The sequence below is a fragment of the Zeugodacus cucurbitae genome, chromosome 3 (assembly GCF_028554725.1).
Source record: "Zeugodacus cucurbitae isolate PBARC_wt_2022May chromosome 3, idZeuCucr1.2, whole genome shotgun sequence".
Lineage (NCBI taxonomy): Eukaryota > Metazoa > Arthropoda > Insecta > Diptera > Tephritidae > Zeugodacus > Zeugodacus cucurbitae.
The window spans coordinates 6,060,545-6,085,242 of NC_071668.1; the positions used below are offsets into that span (position 1 = coordinate 6,060,545).

General features: G+C 35.7%; 1 protein-coding gene across 2 annotated transcripts; it reads left to right on the top strand.

Annotated features, from left to right (window-relative positions):
• Positions 1-101: 101 nt before the first annotated feature.
• LOC105218220 (calponin homology domain-containing protein DDB_G0272472) lies at positions 102-23,285 on the top strand. Of its 2 annotated transcripts, XM_011193657.3 has the most exons (9): positions 102-408; positions 673-758; positions 18,137-18,287; positions 20,371-20,505; positions 20,573-20,763; positions 21,582-21,728; positions 22,416-22,527; positions 22,614-22,946; positions 23,015-23,285. In XM_011193657.3, exons 1-9 carry the CDS (start codon positions 358-360, stop codon positions 23,162-23,164), a joined length of 1,356 nt encoding a protein of 451 aa, XP_011191959.1. In that variant the 5' UTR covers positions 102-357; the 3' UTR covers positions 23,165-23,285. The 2 variants fall into 2 exon arrangements, with proteins under 2 accessions (XP_011191959.1, XP_011191957.1); XM_011193655.3 differs by lacking the exon at positions 102-408 and having other exon boundaries at positions 510-758.
• The last annotated feature ends 1,413 nt before the right edge of the window (positions 23,286-24,698 follow it).

Below are 24,698 nucleotides of genomic sequence, written 5' to 3' on the forward strand. Positions count from 1 at the left end.
CGAAAACAAAAGTACGCGCTAAATCTATTGATAAGACGATTTTTTGTAATAAATAATATACGTTTTTACTTTTTTTTACATTTTTTTATATATTTTTTTTTTATATTTTTTATACATTTTTTTCATCGTAAATTAGCATAATTTGTTTAATATAAAGCAAACAACAAATTCGCCGCGTTAGTGTTTTGTGGTGGACGTGAATTAGTTTTTGTGCAAACACGCATAAATATTCCTGTGAATATAGATATATATATTTATATGATTTCGCCAAGTCTCAATGCGTCTGTGGTAGCTACAAGTGTAGTTTTTGCTGTTGTAAATTAGCAAAGGTCAAAACGTAAGGACCGGAACAAAAGTATGGCGCGTTTAGTATTCAGTGAAAAACATAAAGGCAAACAACGTTCACGGGTGCGTAAATCTACTCAAAAACACTCACACCTGCAAGCACTCGCACCTACAAAGGATACAGACAGGCATTTTCATTAATACTGCCATAAGCAAGCTTGGTGAATTAAATAATTTATTTATTGGCAGTTTTAGTGAAAATATCCTTTGAACGCATACACAACACACACACTCACACTCACACAAGCACGCCAACTCAAAATGTCTAATAAAAAACGCACAACATTAATAAGTTTCTCTGAAACGCGGCGTTTGTCTCGCATACAGCCACGCACGAAAGGATGGCGCGGTGTAAGCTTGCTGCTAGAGCCCACAACCAAGAACTGGTGGGAGGATCCCGACGTAGTCGTAGCGTGAGTATTTGCTGTTGCTTCTTTATTATTTTTTTCGCTTTGTTATTGCTATAAAGTAGATTACTTTACCTTCTTCTTTGCGTTGGCTTAGCTTCAGGCATAATGCGTGCCAATAATCGTGTGTGGTTGAAATTTTGGTGTGCCAATAATGGCCGGATTTGTTGATTGGTTTCATGCGATTTCAGCGTGCCATAGTTGATTTAGTAGACACCAGTAAGTTGGAATCACCTTTCTTCCTACTCAGAGACGGTTAATGTAAATCAATCAGAGGCATAAATTGCTTACAATTCGCGAGCGGAATAAATTAGAGCGTTAATGGAGGATTTTTTTCTCATTTGTTTTTATTATTATGCTCCCGCTGTACTGCCATTGCGATTAGAAACAAAAAATACGCATGAAGTCACCAAGTTCCCGCAGCGAAATTTCTAGGTTAGGAACTAGTTTGTTTCTATGTACTCACTATTCTATTCGTTCTTCTATAAATATACGCTATATCTTCTTCTTCATTGGCACTACAACCGTGGGCCAGTATGTTCCGAGAACACAAAACTTAGCCAGTTGCCTCTATATTTGCCAAGTCACGCCAGTGACAGGTCCCTATGCACTTGGTTCGTTTGCTACCCTTTCCACATATGGGCCTCTAATCGAAAATGATTTTCACTGAAGCACCGTCTTCCTTACGTACGACATCGTAACCAGCGCAGTCGGTGGATTTTTATGTGCTTAACTATATCCATATTGCCGTAGATCTCATACAGTTCATGGTTTCATATTCTTCGGTACTCCTCTCTCACGCAGACGGCTCCAAAGATCTTGCGCTATATATCTGGAGAAATGTATGGGTGATGAAGTAATTTATTTTCTATAATTAGCAGAATCATTCTCTATTTCCTGAAAACACTTTCAATAGTTCGTACCAAAAGGAAATGAAAAGTATCCCTCTCCACATATCTTGGGTAAAAACCCGAACTAGGACTAAGTACTGCGTAAATGTGGAATTTAACTGCCAACAATGAAAATGAAGTTTGAAACTTAGTACTGGTGGTTAATGAAAACAAAGTGAATGATATTTTTAGGTGATGTTTCGACGGAAATCGAGTGTACGTAATAGGAAGGGACCTGGATTTACATCTAGACGGCTCTCAACTCGGAAAAAATCTGAGTATTATTTTTGCTGATTTTTTATGGTTTTTTACTCCAATCTTCATATCGCCAAAACTTTAAGCATTAATATTAAAATCGCCAATCCCAAACTGACTAAAATTTGTCGAAATTACACTAGTTCTAACCTGGAAATTTTTCCAATGGGTTTTAGTTTTTCCAAACTGTGATTTCAAACGCATATGCCTAGAAACGATTTTCTGCCTAAGCATGCGTACTGGTAAACTAGTATTATTACTAAACCAGTGTAATTGATTTATTTTACTTTCCACATCCACATCCACATCAAGTGGTTCGCCCACATTTGTGGTGTCATAAATTCTATAAAATAAATTTAAGCATAACAATAAATTTGAACGTCGCTTACAACAGGAATTTCGCTGCAAGAAAAAAATGCAACAAAAAATCGAAGCTAAAAATGGAATTTCCTTTATCAGCAAGTCAAGCGTATTTCGTAACATGAATTTGTTATATTCTATGAACTTTTCGTAGCGCTTGTGTTTACATTTTAGTTGTTGTTGTTGTTTGCCCCACACAACAATATACGAGTACGAGTATAATCAACTTGTAGTCGCATTATCTTTGGTACGCGCCCCACCCAAGGCTGCTTGGCCAAATGATTGGGAGTTATGTTGTGGCCGCAAAGCAACTCAGTACAAACAACCGTCAATGCGAGCGCTTGTAAGCACATACATATATCTTGCCAGTTTGTGGCAGCTTGATGTAAAATCTGTTGAAAATTGCATCATAATCCAAGCAGCTGGCGGCCAGGCAATGACCACACTTCGCGAGCGTGTTGCTGGCTGTTTTGTCCGAACTCGCTCACTCGCTCGCAGTTCGTTGGCATAGTCATTAGAAGTCACTAATTTGGCGATGGATTGATTGTAAGAAATTCAATAAATTTCATTAGGTTTTTGAACTATCAAGTGCAGGTGTTAGTCGGTAAATCTATTACATGGACTTCTAAAAGGAGTTTGTATATTTATGTAATATCGTGAAACAGTTTTTAAATTGGTCTTTCCCGTTGAAAATGGCTTGAATACTTCTGCCGTTGAATTATCTAATTAAGGAGGAATGTTCCACAGGAATTTAAGATATTCCCTCGAAAGGTTTTACACTCGTTGAAGCTTATTCAAGGCGGTTTGTCTAGACTTGATATCCCACCCACTCCCCAAGAAGGGAGGGGAACAGCAATAATTTGGAAATAAACCTTATTTATCTTGAATAACTCATATTTTCTACATCAATATACATACACACGAGCTGTGTTCAAAAAATAACGGTAATTTTCGTTTTTTTGAAAAAGAAATTTATTAATTAGTTTTCATTAATGTTATCGCCTTCAAAATAGTCCTCATACGATTATGTACTTATTCCAGCGTTTCTTGCAATCGTCGAAACACCCTCAAACTCGATTTTTGGGGTAGCCTTTGGCTCTGTAAATTATTTCTCGTATTGTGGCCCTTGCAGGAGTAACAGGAACTAATATATATAATATATTATAAAACGATAGCCCTTTAAGGATCTCTTTATTTTTGGAAATAAGAAAAATTCACACAGCGTCATGTCTGGACCTGAATTTTGAGAATTATACACTCCAAATCCGTGAATTTATAAATTTAATAATTCCCGTTACTTTTTTAAAAACACACCACGCCTATACTTATATTTTGTAAACGACATCAAATACTTACTCTTGCAAGTTATAACTTTAAATCGAATCAAACTTTAATCAAAACTGCAACTTTAGACTCCCCTTCCGCACCGGCGAAAAATCGCATGCGAGGAAATCAATTTGCATTTTAGTTTGCCGTTATAATAGCAAACTTCAATACTTCTTTTATGTTTTGGTATTTCCCTTGTGACCGACAACGCCCACCAAGTGCAATTGGTACGTGCTGGCATTTCGGCTGCCACACTTTCGTGTAGCTAAAGCATACACGAGTGTGTATGCGTGTGTATGCAGGTGAGCGCCAGCACGCCCCGCGGCACGCCATGGCACACCACACCGCTACACCCAAACGCGAACCGCGCAGCACCATTAGCCAGTCAACTTGCCAGCCGCGCTATGCAACGCTGTGTGGCAACAACGTGTTGCAAGTTATGCGTCGCTATAAACACTTTGCGGCAGCAAACAGCAAACAATTCGTTCGTAGCCGAGAGACGCAAAATTGCGCTGCCACTATTTAAGTGCAACACTCAAAAAAGCCATAAAAATCGCGAACAAACAACGAACATTTAATTTACAGCTTTTCGGAAAACTTTCACCTTTAGGCGCCAACGCCAGCGACGGCAGGCAAAAGTTTTTTCCTTTCGCTTTCAATTGTCGACAAATTCTTGAAGTGTGTCGTGCTGCAGACATTTGCATATATTTTGTTTCTTATTTTTTTTTCTTTTTTTTCGAGGGTGTTAATTTAGCTAAAAGTCACGTGCAGTCACGCCACACTTGCCGTTCGCAGCTCTCAGTTCGCAAATTGCGACTACTGTGTGTCACTATTTATTTTGATTTCGATTGAATATGCCGTGCATTCGATTTTGATCTGAAGCAATAGTGTTGTGGGTAGGTGTTGCAATGGAAATCAGGAAACAATATGACTTTTTAATTGACTTCTCTGTAGCACACTTGTTTTGAAAATTTTTCGAAGATTTCGTTTGAGATTCGATAAAAGTAGAAAACTTTCCTTAAGAATAATACACTGTTAAGACTCATCTATTTAGGGAGGTCTAGCAACATGCTAACCGTATGTTGGTCTAAAAAGATCAAAGTAAAATTACTCACTAAAAAATCGAATTTTGTAGATTTGACCACATATATCTCAAGCATCGCAGCCTAATTGCTTTGTCATTTCGTTATTCCCAAATTTTTATATTCTCCGTCAGTCCGATAGCGATCTAAAAATTTGAACCCCAGAAAATAGTGGCCTTTCTGGTTTGGTCAACTATTTCGACTGTTCCTTGGTTTCAGATGTTCGTTATTCCCAAATTTTGATATTCTCCATCAGTCCGATAGCGATCTAAAAATTTGCACCCCAGAACATGGTGGCCTTTCTGGTTTGGTCAACTATTTCGACTGTTCCTTGGTTTCAGATGTGTTCCAGTGAATCGTCGACCGTCACGAAACTCCACCGGACAGCGTCAAACGTCAAACGCTGCTGTCATGTGGCCTCAAAGACCATGTTGAGCTTGATGTTTGGAGCGAGGATACCCGGCACTCATCGCGACGACATCCTTCTAAAGCTCAAAAATAGCCTTTAAAAGCCATGTGTCCGAATGAAATTTGAACACAAGCCTTCTAGGAGAGTGTACTACATGATAGTAAATTTATTTTCGTATAGTGAAGCAATCGGGTAGTTATCGGTTCGCTATGTATATATGGGTGGGATTCTCTGGAAGATATGGATAACTTCTAATGGAGTTTCTCATTCGATTAATATCTGATTTATATGAACACAGCCTTAGAAAATAATTTATACATATATTCCTATATCAACTCATCAAATAAGACTGCCCCGGAGATTAGCTCCTTCCCAACAAGTTTTAATTATTTTTTTAAAATACAGTGCTTTATTATAGTAAATCTATAAATATTTTAATATACAGATAGACATGTGAGCTTATTGAATATACAGGTTTTCGATTGGATTGATATACACACAATTTCCTGCTGCCACGCAACTGTTAACTGTTGCGTAGCACCCACCCAAACGCCTAGTGATAACCCCAGTTGTATGAGTTGGAAGCCATGTATGAGCGTAAGTGTTACGAAGTGGCGTGCAGGGACGACGCGCATCAAGGTGTTGCTGTCAAGGTGTCAAAACAATGAAAACGACAACAGTTTTGAAAGTGGATGTGCGCCAGCAAGACGTGAGGATCACAAATAGCGCAAAGTGAAAAGTGAAAAGCGCCGGCAGTAAACACACAATTGCAGCAAAGCGGCACACAACATAGCGTTGAAGGGCATATGCAGGCTGTGGCAAGCGAGTGTGTTCGCGTTTTGTGTTACGAATTCGAAACGTATTTTGTGCTCAATTCAAGTTGCAATTACAAAGTTACATTTAAAATGGAATTCAAATTAAACTTGTTTGGTCTTGGTAGTGCCAATCAAAATAAATAAACTAAATGCAACAGTAAAAAAACAAAAAGTGAGCAATCGCAGAGTGTAACGGCGCGCAATTTGAACGAGAATAGAATTTTGTGCTTTCACCTTCACACCGCTGGCGCCACAATGCCACACACACCTGGCAGTAGACGTCTGTCTTCGCAGAACTCTTCACTAACTGCAACGCCGCCGCCACCAATGCAGCACATTAACAACAACAACACCACCGTCACAATGATGTTGGCAAATCGCATCACACACCCGGGTGAATGGTCAGTCGACGATGAGCACTTCTTCGAGACGAACACGATGAACGTGTGGCAAACGCTCGAATTTCTTTCCGGTTTGAATTTGCGTAAACGCTATCATTATGAGGGTTACAGTGATACCGAGAATATTATACGCACGCTAACGCCGTCGTGGCGTCGCGACAGTTTCGCCGAGAAAGCCGTCGCCAATGAGAAGGAGAGTGGTGATGGCAGTGGCAGTGGGCGTGGCAAGTTGCCGTTGGAGAGCGTTAGCGGAACTTTCGCTGACAATGGTGCAGATGTGATGCGTCGCGATCAGCACAGCGGCAGCAAAGGCAAAAACGCTAAGCGTGCGTCAGCTGCCAAAGTGCGCTTTGTGCGTAACAAGTGTGACAATGGCAAACAGCAAAGGCGGCGCGCAAAATCTGAAACACTAGATCCGGAATATGTGCTACTGCCAGCTGAATACAACGATTTGGTGAAGTGCAAGTATGAAAATGAAAAGTATTATTGAGAAATCTAAAGTTCAATTCTGACAATTTGGCTTTGGATTAGTGTTGATTACTTTTGTTTAATACTTGAGTATATGTTTTATATAGCAGACGCGACTGTCGAATGTAGTATTGCAGTAAAGTTGTAAACAGCATTTAAGCCAAACTATATTTTAACTAAGGCGAGCTAGTTTTTAAAAAATTACTCATACGCACCGTCCTCTAAACAGAAAATTTCAATATATTAGGTATTTATTTAATTCGATTATATCAACTAGATTTGTATTAAGGGGTTATATACAGTTAGACGGCCGAAAAAAAGTGAATTTTCCAGAATTTTTTCTGAGAAAACTTTTTAATTTATTGATCCAAAAATTTAAACACATATTATGGTATCTTTTAACTGTATTTTAAGACTTAGTACTAGTAAAAATATTTATTTGAAAAAGAGCTACAGCTGATCTCCAGGAGCTCCTCTCAAAAAAGACGTTTTGCGGTGACCACTATATCTCGGAACTGGATCATCCGAAATTAAAAAACCAAACAGATTTCGTTAAAATAATGTTAAATCTAGTAATTAATCGAAGGAATAAGCAAAATAAAATTTTTTGACAAAATGGCGGTTTCTCAAAAAAAATCGATTCTTCACCGAAATTTCGGCCTTGAATTGTTTATACAAAAAAAAATATTTATCGGAGAGAAAAAATCTTCGATTAATTACTAAAAAATATATTTAAGAAGGTCGTGTTAAAATTTGAGACTAATCGGTCTAGTCGTTCTCGAGTAATGTTGGTCACCGACTTTGAAAACACCATTTTGAGAAAAACGCGTTTAAAGTTTGGACCTTGTACTTAAAAGCACTCTGAAACGCCTTTTCAAATTTTTCATTTGCTTGTGACTTTGAAAATATTCACCGGAACGATATGAAATTTTCTGTGTGTATTCTTAAATATATGTACATTAAGAAAATGAAATAAAAAAAACCGATTTTTTGAAAATTCTAACTGTATATAACCCCTTAAAAGCAATAATAACACATTTGTTGAGATTTATTTTTATACTGCAACCCAATTAAAGGTTTAAATATTGGCGCTGGAAGATATTAGAACCATCGACAGAAACAAATAGGTTGCGTGTATGAAATCATTTACCTCTCATAATATCTAATACCTTAATATTTATCTAATATTTCTTACTTCTTCTTATAATCATAAATTATATATATAAATTCTTTAGTTTGCCTCATCAGTTGAATTCGCGTATATTATGATTAAAAGTAGTATATTATGAGAAAAAAAATGTCTCAACTTGTAATCTAGTGTAAGATATAGCAATGCACATAAATTTAAATGTACAAATATGCTATATGTAGAAAGAGCCCACCTATAAGCTTTTAGAAAAATATTTACAAACATTTTTACAGTGTAAGTGAAAAGCTTTTTATAGCAAATGACCCTAAGCTAAAGCACCAACCGGTTTCGTAACACACACACATAAAAAGCTCGCAACTAACTGTTTATTGTACACTACCATAAAAGCGCTGAACCATAAAAGCTCCGTTAAATGAAAAGCTTTTGATTTAAAAAATAAATAAGAAAGAAACAAAGGCTGAGGAAAAGTTTAACTATACAAGTAATCAACAAGTGACATTTCCTTGTTATGAATCCTAATAATAATTCACTATTCATTTAAATCCTCGAAAATCGTAGACTTACTGTTAAAATATATTTTTAATTTATGCTGGAATTCTAAAGAATATAGTAAGCAGTTAATATGACCATTGCGAACCTTTGACTCACGAGCCATTATGATCAACATGTAAAAATGCGATTTTATTCCTTTTACTGCAGTAAGCTCATGCATTTAAAGTAATTTAAAGTGAAAGCCCTTCATGAAAGCGTTTAATTTTTAGTGGTCAGTTTTATCACTCAATTACTATTTACAAATCTCGAATTGTCATTCCATTATAACAAAAAAAATATATTGTGTCTACCACGACGAACTTTTCTTGTAATATCCGTTTATGGACGATTGACGTATGTCAATAGACAGTGAGAATCAGCAAGTTGTTGAATCAAAAAGTAGAATTAACCTTTCTTTTATGAACTATTAAGTGCACATTTTGCCATGCTTAAAACTGCTTGCTTTCACTCGCCGTTTCTTTTAATTCAAATATGGAAAAACATTTTTAAAATCAAGAAATGCACTTCCAATAGTATTGCATTCCATTAAGAGTGTAAATTGAAAGACAAAGCAACTTGTGAAACTAAATCTCTTTGCGATGTCGCAATGTGGTAGCTCACACCAAAGCAAACTGATTGAAGGGTGAAAGTTCAATGACAATAAAAGTAAATATGGTAATAGAAAAAATATGAAAAAGTGAGCAATGCAATAAAAGTCAAACATAACGCCGCGAGGTGAGAATTCAATTTGTAGAAAAATTGTATTGATAGAGAAAACAAATGTACTTTATACATACATATGTAGCAACAGTGGGACACTGAAGGTCAATGGTTGTTTTGAAAAAAATAGTATATATTTTATCAATAAGAAGCGTATTTAGGATTTCTTAGAATAACTATCCACTCTCAGTTTTAGTTAGTAGCATAGTGCGCGGGAGCAACACTATGTATAACCATCATATATATTTCATCTTAAGTTTACTCAAAGGATCACTCAAAGTACACGACTTCTTAGTACAATTGATCTAAATGATCCCACTTTTTCAACCTCAAATAAGCTTTTAACGTTATCTTTATCTTATAGAAATTTAGCCTGCAACAAACCTCTGTTGTCCTGAGAACCGTAAGCAGTTTAAGATATAAAAAATTATGTTTTCATAAAACACTGACATTCAAATATAATTTTTATACTCTCGCAACAAAGTTGCTAAGAGAGTTTTATAGTTTTGTTCACATAACGGTTGTTTGTAACACCCAAAACTAAACGAGTTAGATATAGGGTTATATATACCAAAGTGATCAGAAGGTGAAGAGTGAAGTTCAAATCCGAATGCCTCTCTGTCCGTCCGTCCGTCTGTGCAAGCTGTAAATTGAGTAAAAATTAAGATATCTTGCTAAGCTTTCGAAGATGGGCGGAATCGGACCACTGCCACGCCCACAAAATGGCGAAAACCGAAAACACATAAAGTAAGCCATAAATAAATATTGTTCTATGAAGAGGCATATTTGGATGTAATTTTTTTGGGAAAGTGGGTATGGCCCCGCCCCTACTAAGTTTCATGTACATGTTTCGTAAACTACTAAACCTATATCAACCAAACTTTTTAGAATCGTTTCTTTTAGGTACTACCTTATACAGTCCAAAAATGAAGGACATCGGACTATAACCACGCCCACCTCCCATACAAAGGTTATATTGAAAACTACTAAAAATGCTTTAATTCAGTAAGGGAAACACCAGAAACCTGAAGAAGGTACAGAAGAGCTCCACCCAAATTAGTATACAAAATTTTAAGTGGATGTGGCCCACTTAAGGTCAAAAACCATATCTCCGAAACTACTCGACCAATATAGATCTTGTTTTATAATATTTTTTACATCCCACATCCCAATGATATGTTGTGAAAATAGGTTAAATCGGTTCACAACCGCACCTACTTCCTATATACCAGAACTTTGAAGTCGACCTTAATAGTTTACTTTACAATATGTAAAGTAGGCACTAATGAAGATATCAGAACAGAACTTTGCATAAATACTACGTTTATAGTGGCAGCCCATTTCTAAAAATCGCCGAAATCGAACTATAGGTTTTCAAGGCCCCATGTATCGAACATTACGACCTCGGTGCTTCTAACCTAATATTAGGGTTTCCAACTTTCAATGGATTTTATACCATATATATGCCGAATATGTGGGTCAAATTTTTTGTTATATTGATAAAATTAAATAAATAAATTGCGAGAGTATAAAATGTTCGGTCACAACCGAACTTAGCCCTTCCTTACTTGTTTAATATACTATCTTTCGTTAGAGCCAAAAAATATTCCGTCATTTGAGTTAAAGAAATATTCTAGAATTAGTTTATTGATTCTCAGCAGTCTTCTGCGTCCATTTCAGGCATTAATTATAAAAACAGACATTTCTATTAACAAAATCGCATGCTCCAGCACATATATGAATGTAGGCAATCAAATTGTCTCTCATATGTGCGAACATAATATTTATTTTCATATGCAAATAATGCCGCATACGCATGTTATTTTTATTAGTTACTACTTTCGCACACAATGCCCCCTGACAGTTGTGAGAACTAGCATTTTGCTAGTGTTTTGACTGTGTCTCTCCAACTAACTGGGCTTGTAACGAAGAGATTCCATGCCGCAGCACAGTAAACAATATTTTATGCATGCACTGCAGCACGCGCCCTGCGTTCCCCCCTCATTCCAAGAACGAGAAAACGAATAAAATAAAGGAATATAATGGCAAAGACCAAAACAAAAGTAAACAACATTGAATGGAAATGCAATAAAATCCAACAGCATGTAAAATCCTTACATGAAGGATTTTGCAGAATGAATGCGAAGAGAAGAGCAGAGTGTTGATTTTCCGTTTCTATTTTTTATTTTCTTATTTTATTTTATTTTTATAGCGACATAACGATCTCGTTTAGCTAACTGCCAACGCAGCTACTCGTGTGACAGTGACTGGCGCAACGTGTCAGTCGTGTGTCATTAACAACTTAGACCGTTTCACAAAAGTCAGCAATCCGAGAAAACCTACCAAGGCAACAAAAATAAAAAAAAAGTAGAAACAACAACAATAAAGTGTGAATATTTCCATGCATGGCATGCGTATTGTTGTTGTACCTTGAAGACTAGCTTTATTGCATTCGGTGGCTTTGAGCTTGCTTCGGCCGTCAAGCAAAATGCCATAATTTGGTAATTATAAAATACAGAAACACCAAAGTTTGCGCAGCAAAATTATTCTCTTTAACCACAACAACAATTACGCAGTGCAATGATAAGTGCAACAAAAGTGTTAAAAAAGCTGTAAAAGTCGAAAGTTTTAATTGCTCAACTCGGCATGCAGCAGCAGAGGGACGCCAAGCAAGGCGCGGTTGGCAGCAGTGGTGGTAGTAGTGATAGGCGACGCAGCAGTGTATGGTCCGTTAAAAAGGAACAGGCACATTTGTTGGCCAAGCACAGTTCGGTCAGTATTTCGCGGGAGGAGGAACAACGGTTGGCCACACCGGTGGCCGATGCAGAGGGTGCCACTTATTTGTCGGATTATGTGCAATGCACACTCGAGCCAGCGCCAAGGTAACAGTGTCATACAGTCAATATAAACTTGATTTATATATTAAAGTGGGCGAAACTTTAAATTAAGTAAAAGTTTGTGTGTTAATTAGTTAAGAAGAAGTTATCTGATTATCAAGAATTATTATTAGATTTATATATTCTGAATAATTATTAAAAATATATATTTTTTAGAGGGCTTACAGTAAAATATAAAAAACCATTGAAATCAGATCCACCGAAGAATACGGTGTATACACAAGCGCGTGGAAGTCCTTTCATTGATTCGTTTTCATTGATTGAAACACGGTGCATTGTTTCGATAATCGATAGTTATTCTTGAATATATTTATGTCATTTGTTATCTTGATCCATTTTATTTTACGTTCATCGAAATCATTTTAGGGATCTTCTTCTTCATTAGTGTAGACACCGAAACGCAATTATAGCTGAATTAACAACAGCGCGCCTTTCATTTTTTTCGCTGTTTGGTACCAATTTGTGATACCAAGTGCAGGCAAGTCCTCAACAAATCTCTCTGCAACGAAGTGGAGGTCTTCCACTGCATCGTATAATCTCAGGGCTGGACTGTTCGCATCCATGCAGACCACTTGACCTATCCAGCGTAGGCGCTGCTTCTTGATTCGCTAAACTATGTCAATGTCGTCATAAACTCATACAGATCATCGTTCCATAGAATGTGGTATTCGTACATCGCCACTACGCAAAGGACCATAAATCGTCCGCAAAACAATTCTCTCGAAAACTCGTATCTTTTGTTGTCATTGTATATGCCTCCGTACCATATAGCAAGACGAAGATATGTTGAAAGATGTAGAGTTGGGATTTGTTCGTTGGGGACATCCGTTAGGTCTTCCTTCGGCTCTAATTAGCACAGAGAATTAGAACATAACAATCTGAATTACATTTTTCATTCTGAAAATATTTGACTCTTCATCACCGAAACAGACGCGAATTTATTTTGGATTTTTTAAGGTAGCTAATTTCATAGGAAAAACATAAAAACCCATCCATGTTTTCAAATCTTAGTTTGACCTATGTGAATCTTCTAATTATTCTTCTATATATTCTGATTTATGTTTCTCAACACAATCTAATGTCTTCATAATCCGGCAAATTAAAAATAAAGTCTACAAAAATGAATTTAACAATAAAAACCACTAAGTCACTCACCTTTCACCCTTATAAACCGTAACCAACCAACTCTATCAAGATTAACAGCTTGTTCAAGAATTACAATCCACTTAAGAATCTTTTATTCGACGCCATTTAAACTTATTTCAACGATATTCAAGCATATATTCAACAAAAAGTAAACATTTTCACATTTAGCAAATGCTAATGCCAACTACAAATCTGTGGTATTAATAAGACTGGATAAGTTTTCGACTGAGTTTAGTGACCCCGAATATTAATACAGGATAAAATCGTTGTTTACATAACAAACTTTAATGTCTTACTTTGCACCTACATAAATCAGAAGTTTTCTTTTGCTTGAAATTGCCTCATACTTAAAAACAGTATGTTGCTTACGCAAAAAATTTCCAAACCCAAAGAGCTAAATCATTGTGTCTACCATGTGCTTAAAACACACAGTGCAGATAGTCTTCTAAAACTTCGAGTGTAAAAGGGCGTTTAAAAGTTTAGCTATTAACAGCACACACACACCTTTTATCAAGCGTAATAAACGAAGCGGCTCATTTGCGCAATCATTCACGCCTTCATGCAACGCCCGCATACAACTTTCACCAATAGCAATAAATAAGCAGAAACAACGCTTTCATGATAAACTGCGTTTACAGGTGATATTAAAAATCAATTCGTTTGTCACGCTCATTGTTGGTTATTGGTTTTCCATCGCGAGAGCTTGTGACCCACTCTGCTCGTGCACATTTCTATGTCTTGCATATTTGTAGCCTACCAACAGGCGTTGCTACTTGTACTGACATGCCGCATAGGCAGCGCTGTATGTAGTCTGCTGTTAACGGCTGATATTTGCCATGCTGTCTAAATAAATCAATCAACCGAGCAATAAGCAACACGCTATGATTTTAACCTGCCGCTGCTCTTTGTGCGTGCTCTCATACTCATACAGCAAGTCGGCATTCAGCTGCAGACGGACAGAAAGTGTACAAATGCTTGTTGGTGATGGAAATTTAAATTTATTTGCTTTCATCATGGCAGATAACAGATCGTTTGATAAATGTTTGATTGAAATGATGACTCTCGATAAGATGAATTGTACCGAGGCCAATTTCAAATGGTTAGAAGAAGATTAAAGTGTACTTAGAGTTCTTGTTTGAGGTGGAAACACTTTGTCATGGTGCCTAAACCCAGCAGAAAGTACTAGATAGTCATGCAAAAAATATTCTTGTGGACGAAAGAAGGGCTCAAATTGATTTTGTTTATCCAATGCTGACATGGATCGGCAGATAGATTATGGTTTTATCTATGGCTTTTCCAGAGGAAAAAAAAACTTTGACTATTAAAAATATTATTTGTGATGCCACAAATCTCCTCAGTTATATTTAAGAATTGACAAAGTGCCAAGAACCTTCCAAAAAGCTGTATAAGTTGAATCTGGAGATCAATGACGTGTTTTTTTATTTCTAAATCTTCCAGAAAGTTTCGATTGTTGTATAGGCCGCAAGTAATGTTAATCGTACAATCAACGGATAGTTCAGCTTAAAATAGAAAGATAGAATAAACGTACTGAACCCAAGTAGCTCACTAGACCTCTTGTGATTCACGACGGACCAGATAGACAGCAACAAAGCAAATATCGTCGGTCCCCCCAACCTTACTGAGCTCACATGAAAGATAAAAGAGTACAAAGAAACTCAAAACCCCAGCAGTTCGCTAATAATGAGACGATATTAATGATCGATAGATGTTACATTAAACAGCATTAGCCTACCAGGTGTTTAATACGAACCAGTCCCATCTGAAAATGGTTACCTATTTTTACATATGAGGATATTTTTACATGGGAACCACAGAATTGGGGTATCCTTAAATATTTCTTGCCGACATTTCCTAAATTAGGCCTCCAATAATAGTATTCACTCACAGACATCAAAGCCAATACAAATGTTGATTTCCAAAATAACTTGCTATGCATCAACCCTTTGCGACTTTCAAAGTCACAGCGTAGACTTATGGGTACACATGTGCTAGTAGCCATCATTGAGCGCTAAAACCCTTCAAATTTTACGGTTGTGGGTCACGAACAAGAAACATGGCTAATAAAATATGTCAACCTATAAATCAATTGCACAAAGTGTAGTATGTAAACACACAAGCTCACTTATTTTTATATATGTACATAAAGCAGAATTTCAAGCTATATACTTACTAATAAGTATTTCTCATGTCATCAAATACGGTGGACGTGTGCTTGAAAACATAAGGAGAGTGAAATTCGGCGTCCAATGCGATGTATCGATAACTTTAAGTTAAAGTCTTGGAAATATTTATGGTAAAAGTAAATAGAAGTGTGTAAAAATACTAGATAGAGAACTATGTATAGCATACTTCGAAATTAGCATAAACATTTCGAAACTAAATTCAAAAATAAATATTTTTCATAAAATTTGAGTTTTTAACTCAAACCAAAGTTGTCTAAAATTTGCGATAATTATTATGTTTTCTAAAACTACCAATCAAAATTTTCGCTCACTTCAAGCAGCTAAAATTAAACTCTCTGCTGAATATTTTTGTAGACTCGTTAAAATAAATCCAACTCCAACATTTTGCAATATTCGTAATCAATGCGAAAATCAAAAATAATTTTCAATGTAGAGAAAATTTCACATTTTGTACTCAAAATAGCTGAAATTCATCTAAACTTTTAATCAGAATTTTTATTCGTCGAAAAAAAATCAACACAAATAAGTTTGTTGAAAAGTTCATATTGACCCACCCTATACTCGCACTGTCGCACCAATTTTAGAATTTCATTTAAACAGCTACAGTTACAAACTCACACTAAGCTTCGCAACGAATTGAAATGTTGATACTATGACGTGATAAAGTGCATTAGAAGCGATAACGGTAAAACTGTTTTGGCAATGCAACAACCGCAGACATACATAAACACACTAATAAAGAACTTTCAATGTCATCCTGCTCACACATGCATACGTATACGTAATATTTTGTCAACATAACAGTAATAAACGAAAGTCAGTGTCAAGGGTGAAATGCAGATAATGCTATATTTATATGCACATATGTACTTATTAATGATATAGGAACTCAAGTGAGGGGTGTTTTAAGTTCAATATTCGTCCTGGTTTTATTATAATTATTTTTTATCCTTCCCGACATATGTTCATTAAGTATACTTCCTTAAATATCTATCTACTTGTATTATATATGCTGGGTCATTGAAACCAAACTTGGTGAACATGTAGACCTTTATGTGCCTGCTAATGTGAGAAACTTTATGAAAACTAACTCCAATCTAAGTTTAAATCGCAGGCAATAAAAAAAGCGAAAGTGTACTCATTTTCATAATATCTAAACTAGAATTTTACGATTCTCAACAAAAAGTTCAAAACAAAAAAAAACATAGCCTCCATGTATGACAAATGTCATAAAGTACCACGCGATTTTCGCTGTGGCAAGACATTTTAGTATCTACCACATTTGTGGCATGACTTTTAGTCATTCGTCGTTAAGTTGTGTTGTCACTTTGTGGCGCTTAAATCCTAATATTAATGGCGCAAATAAAGGATTGCGAAAGTAACAGTAAGCGCTAATGCTTAAGAACACACAGTAGGCGGCAAATGTGCGGACATTAAACCAAAACGAACCAATATAAACTCACAGTGTGGGTAGTTTTGTCATTTAATATGAAGCCTCTTAATGCTTAACTCACACAGAACTGAGATTAAAATTCTACGTTTTTAATGAAATGAGTTGGATGGAAATGAAAAGTGGTTTCAGCTGCTATTTCGATTTAATTTATTTTTTGTAAGGCCACAACTCTTTTCCAGATCCTATATGTTCTATAAATAGTTGGGATATCTGAACAATTTATGTTTTCTCTTAAATCATACCGAAACGTATTTACGGTCATTAGAACCCATAACCATACTATCAATACACCTTAAAATGTTACAATCATATTATTTTCTGTATTCTTTATCTAAGTATTTCTTGGGAAACCATAAATTTGTCTCATATTTAAAATCTTCTCTGAAGCAAAAAATTAAAAAAATAAAATAAATTGCGAATTCTCTAATTAGTATTTAATTTGCAAGTATACTTGGCGTCTCCGTTCTTATCTACAATCTTTTCAAATTGTGGTAACGAAATATACTTCCGGGTTATTTATAATATATACCCATAATATACAAATAGACACATAAAGCCTTGCAACTAGATTTCGTATATACCTCCAATTATGTGTGCGACAATTTGCACATTCATGAAAAATTCCCATCAACTAAACAAAACTTTTTGCAACATTTTTTTTGGGGGGTAACCCAAAGCGAGCGACCGGCGTATTTTTCCAAGGCATTTTCGTTTTTTTTTTGCTTTCGTTTTCGTCTGTTTTTATTTGTTTATTCGGTGTTTCCATAACATGACAACAGCTATCAAAAATATGCCAAAAATGCGACACGTAAACAGTTGCAATGTGAACTCAGGCGTGTAGTGCCGACGAACACAAAGTGTTATGAAAAAGTCAAGCGAAGTTGCTGCAGTGAAGGACGAGTAAATAGAGTTGAAAATGTGAAACAGAAAATATTAAATTTTTAAAGAATTTGTTATATAAAAATGTGTCTACAGGTTTTGCTATAAAATATAATATTTTGCTATAATTTTGAACGCTTTTGTGCTATAACTAACTAAAAATTTTTTGCTATGAATCTTAACTCTCTTTTACTACAATTTTGAACTCTCTTTTGCTCTAATTTTTAATTCGCTTTTACTACAATTCTGAACTCTCTTTTGCTATAATTTTGAACTCTCTTTTACTATAATTTTGAACTCTCTTTTGCTATAATTTTGAATTCGCTTTTACTACAATTCTCTTTTGCTATAACGCATAACTGATTTTTTTATTTAATTCATAACTCCTTTCTTTGCAGTTTCAATCTGCCACGCATAAGTGCCGCCCTGGAGCGTTTAATTGGCACAAATGTGGTGCGTCTGACGGATCACAAATTCATGAGCGAGCTGCGTCAACGACTGGAGGAGGAGAGCCGCTTACAGCTGGAGCGTCGCATAAACGCCAGAGCGGTGAGTTGACAAATATGCACACTGTAATGACAAGCAATTAAACTCGGAATAAAATTTCGCGGTAAATTGAAACTTTTTCGAGCATGACTAATTAACTGTAATAGCTGCAATATGGCCAAACAAATAGGCATAATTTAGTAGAAACAACATATTTAAATGACAGACATTTTTGTCCTTTTTGACTCTACGCAATTAAGCGATCGATATTGCCAGTTAATGTTAGGGATTTTCATTTTAATGGTGAGCATATTTTCCACAAAATTTTGGTTATCTACTTGCTGTTGCATTGTTATTTGTTTTTGTAAAAAATGTGCGGCCTTTGACTTCTTAAAATAACTTATACTGTGACATTGAGCGCGCTCAAATTCTCACTCAATTGTTTTTTATGCAGTTTTGACATGAAATGCGCAAGCATAGTTTATTTGTGCTTGAAGCAAATCAAAATGTGATTCTGAAGTTGAAATTCAAAAGTTATTGAAAGTTTCGACTACTTCTTAAGATAGCAAAATATAAGTTCGAGTTAAAAAAGCGTACTTCATATTTAAATATAGGCTATTAGATAAAATGTATTTTGTATGTATGTCATCATTATTTGCATGACATTAGTTAATTGAACATTAAAACTTAAATATATTCAATGTAATCAGTGGCGGATCCAGAAAAATTTTTTGGGGAGGGTATACGAAAAGTTTTATTACTCAACGTATTTTTAATATAACAGTTCCCTCGCGAAAATTCAGTTATTATAGGACACGTTTGCTAAAAAAGCTCAAGAAATATTTTCTTTTTATGAAAGGGTGATCAACTGTTCAGAACTTTCTTGCGGAGGTGAAAATGTGGAAACAGCGAACTTCAAGCAAGCATTTTCGGAATGCTCTCGAAGCTTTAGAAGCAGTGAACAAAACGTCTTTTGGGAATGTTTTCAAGATTTTACGCATATTGGCGTTTCAATAGCATCACCAGAAAGAAGTTTAAGGAGAATTAAAACCTATTGACGAAAAGATAGGCTTAATGGTCTAGCATCAATGAATATTCATAGGGATATTGTTCCGTCAGTTGATGAAATACTAGAAGAATTCTTTCAAAAACCAAGGAAAATATAACATGGAATGTGAGATCCCGTGTAATCCTCAATTAATCACTGTAATAGCTTCCCATTCCATTAAACACCCATTGCTTGGTAACCCTAGAATATTGTTTCCAATCTTAAAAGTTAATAAAGTCATGACAGGTCACCTGAAAAGCTTGAACTGTCCAGTGTACTCACTTTGTACCTCATAGGATAATCGCCATTGGAAATACCCAAACAGCTACACCGTCTTTCATAACTAATCCACGAATATTTAATTATTAAAAATTTCAAATTAATCATATTTTTCATTATACTAAAAGAAGAGTTCAAGTCAATTTAGAGTCACATTATACTCACTGAAACTCACTCAATATTTGTATAATATATTTCATTTCATTTATTGACATGTAAAAACCTGTCAAATCACTAAATGGTTATTACCTCTATAAAACAGTTGTGAATTGTTGTTTTATAATATTTTTGCGGCCAAGGCGCATTGACAGTTTGACAGTTATATGAAAAGATGTCATGCAAATAAAATTCCTACTTGATTTAACTGGGCTATACAAATAAGACACTTGTGGTCATATATATATATATATATATACAGCCATATATATTTATGTACATAAAAAAATGTCTAGCTTTTGACGTGATGTAATATTATATCATGTTTTCATACAAATAAAGCTCATATGCAATCTTCTGAACTTAATTGACATAATAAGGGCACTCAGATATCAGTTTATTCAATTGACCTTAATTAACTCCATTAAATAATAATCGCTGTTAATTAGATCAATGACTAAATTAAGAGTATGAAAACTTTATGTTTGACAGTTTTCATATATACCTTCAACATGACAGATCTTTAGGAGAATCATATAACTATCCTTACGCCATTCTGTACGTCGTCTAATCTGCCATCACAACATATAATCAAATATTTCAGTTTTATACAATACAATATTACATAAAATCACAATATATTGAGTCTTTCATAATCTCCAGCTCCGCGAAGTGGAACGTGAGCGTCTGCTAATCATCGAGGGCAAAACTGACGAAATACCTGCCGAATTGGCTGATGATCCAATATTTGTTGTCAATAAAATTGCGAATAAAGAGATACAAAAGGAGCGTGCTAAGGTGAATTACTAAGCGAGAATAACTTCTACTTGAAAATATTGAAATAAAATCATTCGAACACTTTTAGCTCAAAACCAATCGTGAACGCAATGCAGAACGTTTAAAGGCACAAGGCTCGAAATGGGAACGTGAAAGGCAAAAGTATGTGGAGGAGGAACAACAACGCGTAGAAAAATTAAAAGAACGTAAAAAGGAGCAAAATGAACTTGAGGAACGTTACAAGGGCGAAGATGCTGAACGCGGCATGGATTTATTGCGGTAGGTCAACTTGTATACGTTAATTGAAAAATTACTCATTTGTTGCTGGCTTAAATGTCAAGACGATAAACTTGATATGCAGAACAGCTAATTTATGATGTACTGTTCTTTTAATAAGTATAATGCATTGATGCTACTCCATGCTCTGCATAATCTTGTTTTGCTAAGAATTAACGCGTCGAGCTGTTATGTCGTTCACATTAAAATCTTTTTAAAGCGAGGTTATGATGAATAACAGCTAAGAGCGTGGTTAAAAATATAGATGAATATATGCTACAACGCCTAGAAGCAGACTCAATTTTTTCGCACTCATCCCACGTGTCACATTTTTTCGCTATGCCTCTCTATCTCTCATTTTCTTATACTTCGCTTCTCTTAATTAATTTGTCAGGCTTCGGTTTGGATTTTAACACGTTTCTACTGCTGTTTAAGCGACAAGTATAATTAATTTGCTTTTTATTTTGAAGTTGTATGTATGTATCTACTTCATCAACCATATATACCTGGTATTCTCATACAAAAGAGTAGTATTAGCGCACCTTGAACCGGTAGCTGTTAGGATTAACTGGTTAAGCGGAAAGCCTGTTTGCGCTTCGCGTTAATTCTAATTATATTTCAGCTGTTAATAAAATGTATATTTTTAGCGTAGCTAGACTATGGAAAACTACGCTACTTAACTAATTTATGCACTTTTATAACACGTGCAAGTGCTGAGGAATAATGTTTCCGATGTGCATAAGTTTCACCTACTTTAACAGCCGGTGCAATGAACTCTTTACTATTTCATTTATTGTATTTAATATCTCCCATTTCCGCAGCATCGACAATGAGGATTGGCGCGAGTGTGAACAGGACCTGAAGCGCTTCCTTGAGGAAGAGCGCGCCAAAATGAAGGAGCGCTCATTGCGCATACCAACGCCATTCACATCGGATAAATTGGATATATTGAATATTGTGCGTGCAAGGTAAGTGAATTAATTAGTATGTGGTATTGAAAAATAATATGTGGAATATCGTTTGAATTATATGAACTTTTATACTTTTTGTTATCCATGTTATTTTACTTAAACACCCTGAAGTACTTGTCCGATTTGTAGCGAATTCTGAAACTATTCAAAGCAGTAGTTCTGAAGGATATTATATATGTCTACTTATCCATTGATTCTCTATCACAACGATACTGCAGGACCAAAAAAGTCAAAAGATTCCCTTCGGTTTCCCGTAAGAATGTTGAAGAGCCAAATAAGAATATTTCTCGTACAATAACCGTCATTATGTTTCAACACTATAGTATTAAATTTACCAAAACTTGGAGAGAAACGAAACGAACAAACTACTAGCTTAACTTATATCTACTAGTTCATGACAAAGACAAAGCACAGACAGAGACTATTGTATACTTTTTTTTGCTTTCCTAGGAAAATTTTTTTCAAGAGAGCAAAGTTAAAACAGCAACCCAAGGGTGACGAATCGAAAAAGCTACTATAAAATCAAATTAACACACCGCAACCTATAGCTCTTTTTGAGAGCACTTCATAGTAAAACACTTTTCCACCAAACCTTCTTTAGACTATTGTCATCCATCTACATATTATGTAGCACGGTTTAAGGAAGTGAAAGCACCTTAATAATTCATCTAATTAACTTTACAGGAAAAGGTTCCGCGAAGCTGAACAACGCATTTGCAAAGAATTAGAGGAGGGCGCTAAGCCAAAACCCGTTGCTAAAGATATCAAACTCACCAAAGAACTAGCAGAAAAGACGGTGAGTAGGAGATATATTAGACAGCTTATAAGCAGATTTGATTACACGAATGTACTACGAAAAATATTTTCCAATTTACCACGCAGGCTGTAATACAAAAACATGTGCAAGATATCATACAAGCCGAAACCGAGGGCATATTCGAGCCGGCCATCAGCAAGGAGGCGGCCAAAGAAATGTCCGAACGCGAGAAGGAAGAGCGGCAAAGACGCAAATACTTGGATGACGCTTCTGATGTTTCCACTGAATCGGAGATCTACGAACAGGGTAGCACCATAAGCGAATCGAAGCGACGCCATGCCGCCGAGTTGGAGGAAGAAATGGAATTTGATGTGGAGCGCGGTTATCTCATTTCCAAAGCACAATTTGAGCAGTTACGCTATCATGATGATAAGATACTTATGCTGCAGAAAGCATCGGTGAGTAAAAACTATGCAACAGCAACAACAACAAAACAAAATGTCTTTACTTTTCACTAAATCAACAGGATATGCGTGAGCTGTATCAACTGGCCGAGGAGATAATAATAGGCGAACGTGTTGAGGAAGAAATCGTTGAAGAAGAAATGGTGGAAGAGGAAGAGCAACCGGTCTACGAAGAGGAGGAAGAAGAAGAGCCAATGGATAACAATTTCTAATAGATGCAAAAAATGATAATTGAAAAATACGCTAAACTGCAAATACACAAATACTTTGCGCGTACACGCACACTCACTAAATTTGTTGTAGTTGTAAATGATTAAATATGGGCATGAAGAATGTGGCACAGAGTATGTATTAAGTGTGGCTGCTGTAGGTAGCTGGGTTTAAGAAAAGAAAACTAAATTACTGAGAGGTGTATTTTATGGTTGGTTTAGAGGGAATATGAGCCGTGGCATTTTTTTTTACTCTCGCAACAAAAGTCTCGCAAAGTTGCTAAGAGATTATTATAGTTTTGTTCAAATAACGGTTGTTTGTAACAGCCAAAACTAAACGAGTTAGATATAGGGTTATATATATCAAAATAATGAGGGTGACGAGAAGAGTCAAAGTTGAGTAAAAATTGAAATATCTTAATGAAACTTGGAAAACATATTCCTTAGCACCCTTCAAAAATGGGCAAAATTGGACCACTGCCACGCCCACAAAATGACGAAAACCGAAAATACATAAAGTGTATAACTAAGCCATAAATAAAGTTATAAAAGAAAAATTTGGAATAAAGGATCGCACTAGGAAGTGATATATTTGGATATGATTTTTTTGGAGAAGTGGGCGTAGCCCCGTCTCAAAATCGGTTATTTGTATATATCTCGCAAACCAACGAAGCTATATAAATCAAACTTTCTGCAGTCGATTCTCTTACGTACCCCACCACACACCATGAAAATAGTTGAAAGCGGATAATAACCACGCCCACTTCCCATACAAAGGTTAGGTTGAAAATTACTAAAAGTGGGTTATCTCACTAACGAAAAACGTCAGATACACTAAATTTTACGGAAGAAATTGCAGAAGAAAACTGCACTCAGATTTTTTTACAAATTGGAAAATGGGCGTGGCATCGCCCACTTATGGATTAAAAACCATATCTCAGGAACTACTCGACCGATTCGAATGAAATTCGGTATATAATATTTTCTTGACACCCTGATGACACGTGTGGAAATGGATGAAATCGGTTCACAACCACGACAACTTCCCATGTAACTCAATTTTGAACTCCTACTTATTCCTTCACTTTATAATATATACATAAGGAACCAATGAAGACAGCGAAATAAAATAGCCTCCAATATCGAATATGAAGAATTCAGTACCCCATGTTAATTTCTCACCGATTTCGGTAAGTCTCTCAGGTATCTTAATTTAATTCAGAGGAAATATTTTTCTTCTAATAGTGTCATAACTTCCCCTAGCTCTCATATTCCTAATTATATGATTTTCAAATTGGGTCAAATTGTGTGTTATCTTAATAAAAATGTAACAATAAATTATGAGATTATAAAATGTTCGGCTGCACCCGAACTTAGCCTTTCCTTACTTTTTTTTTGTATTTTGAAAAACTAAATTCTTTAAACGAGTACGCTGTTATGCCCTAGTTCAAGCCAAAGGAAATCGGCACACAATTATGACACACATAAATCGAATAAAGTTATTTTGGACTACACACACTAAAATCCAGTAGTGTTG

Coding starts and splice junctions, on each gene's coding strand:
- LOC105218220 (XM_011193655.3), top strand. CDS start 607: ATGTCTAATAAAAAACGCACAACATTAATAAGTTTCTCTGAAACGCGG. Junction 20,764..21,581: donor CGCGGCATGGATTTATTGCG/GTAGGTCAACTT, acceptor CCATTTCCGCAG/CATCGACAATGAGGATTGGC. Junction 21,729..22,415: donor TTGAATATTGTGCGTGCAAG/GTAAGTGAATTA, acceptor TTAACTTTACAG/GAAAAGGTTCCGCGAAGCTG.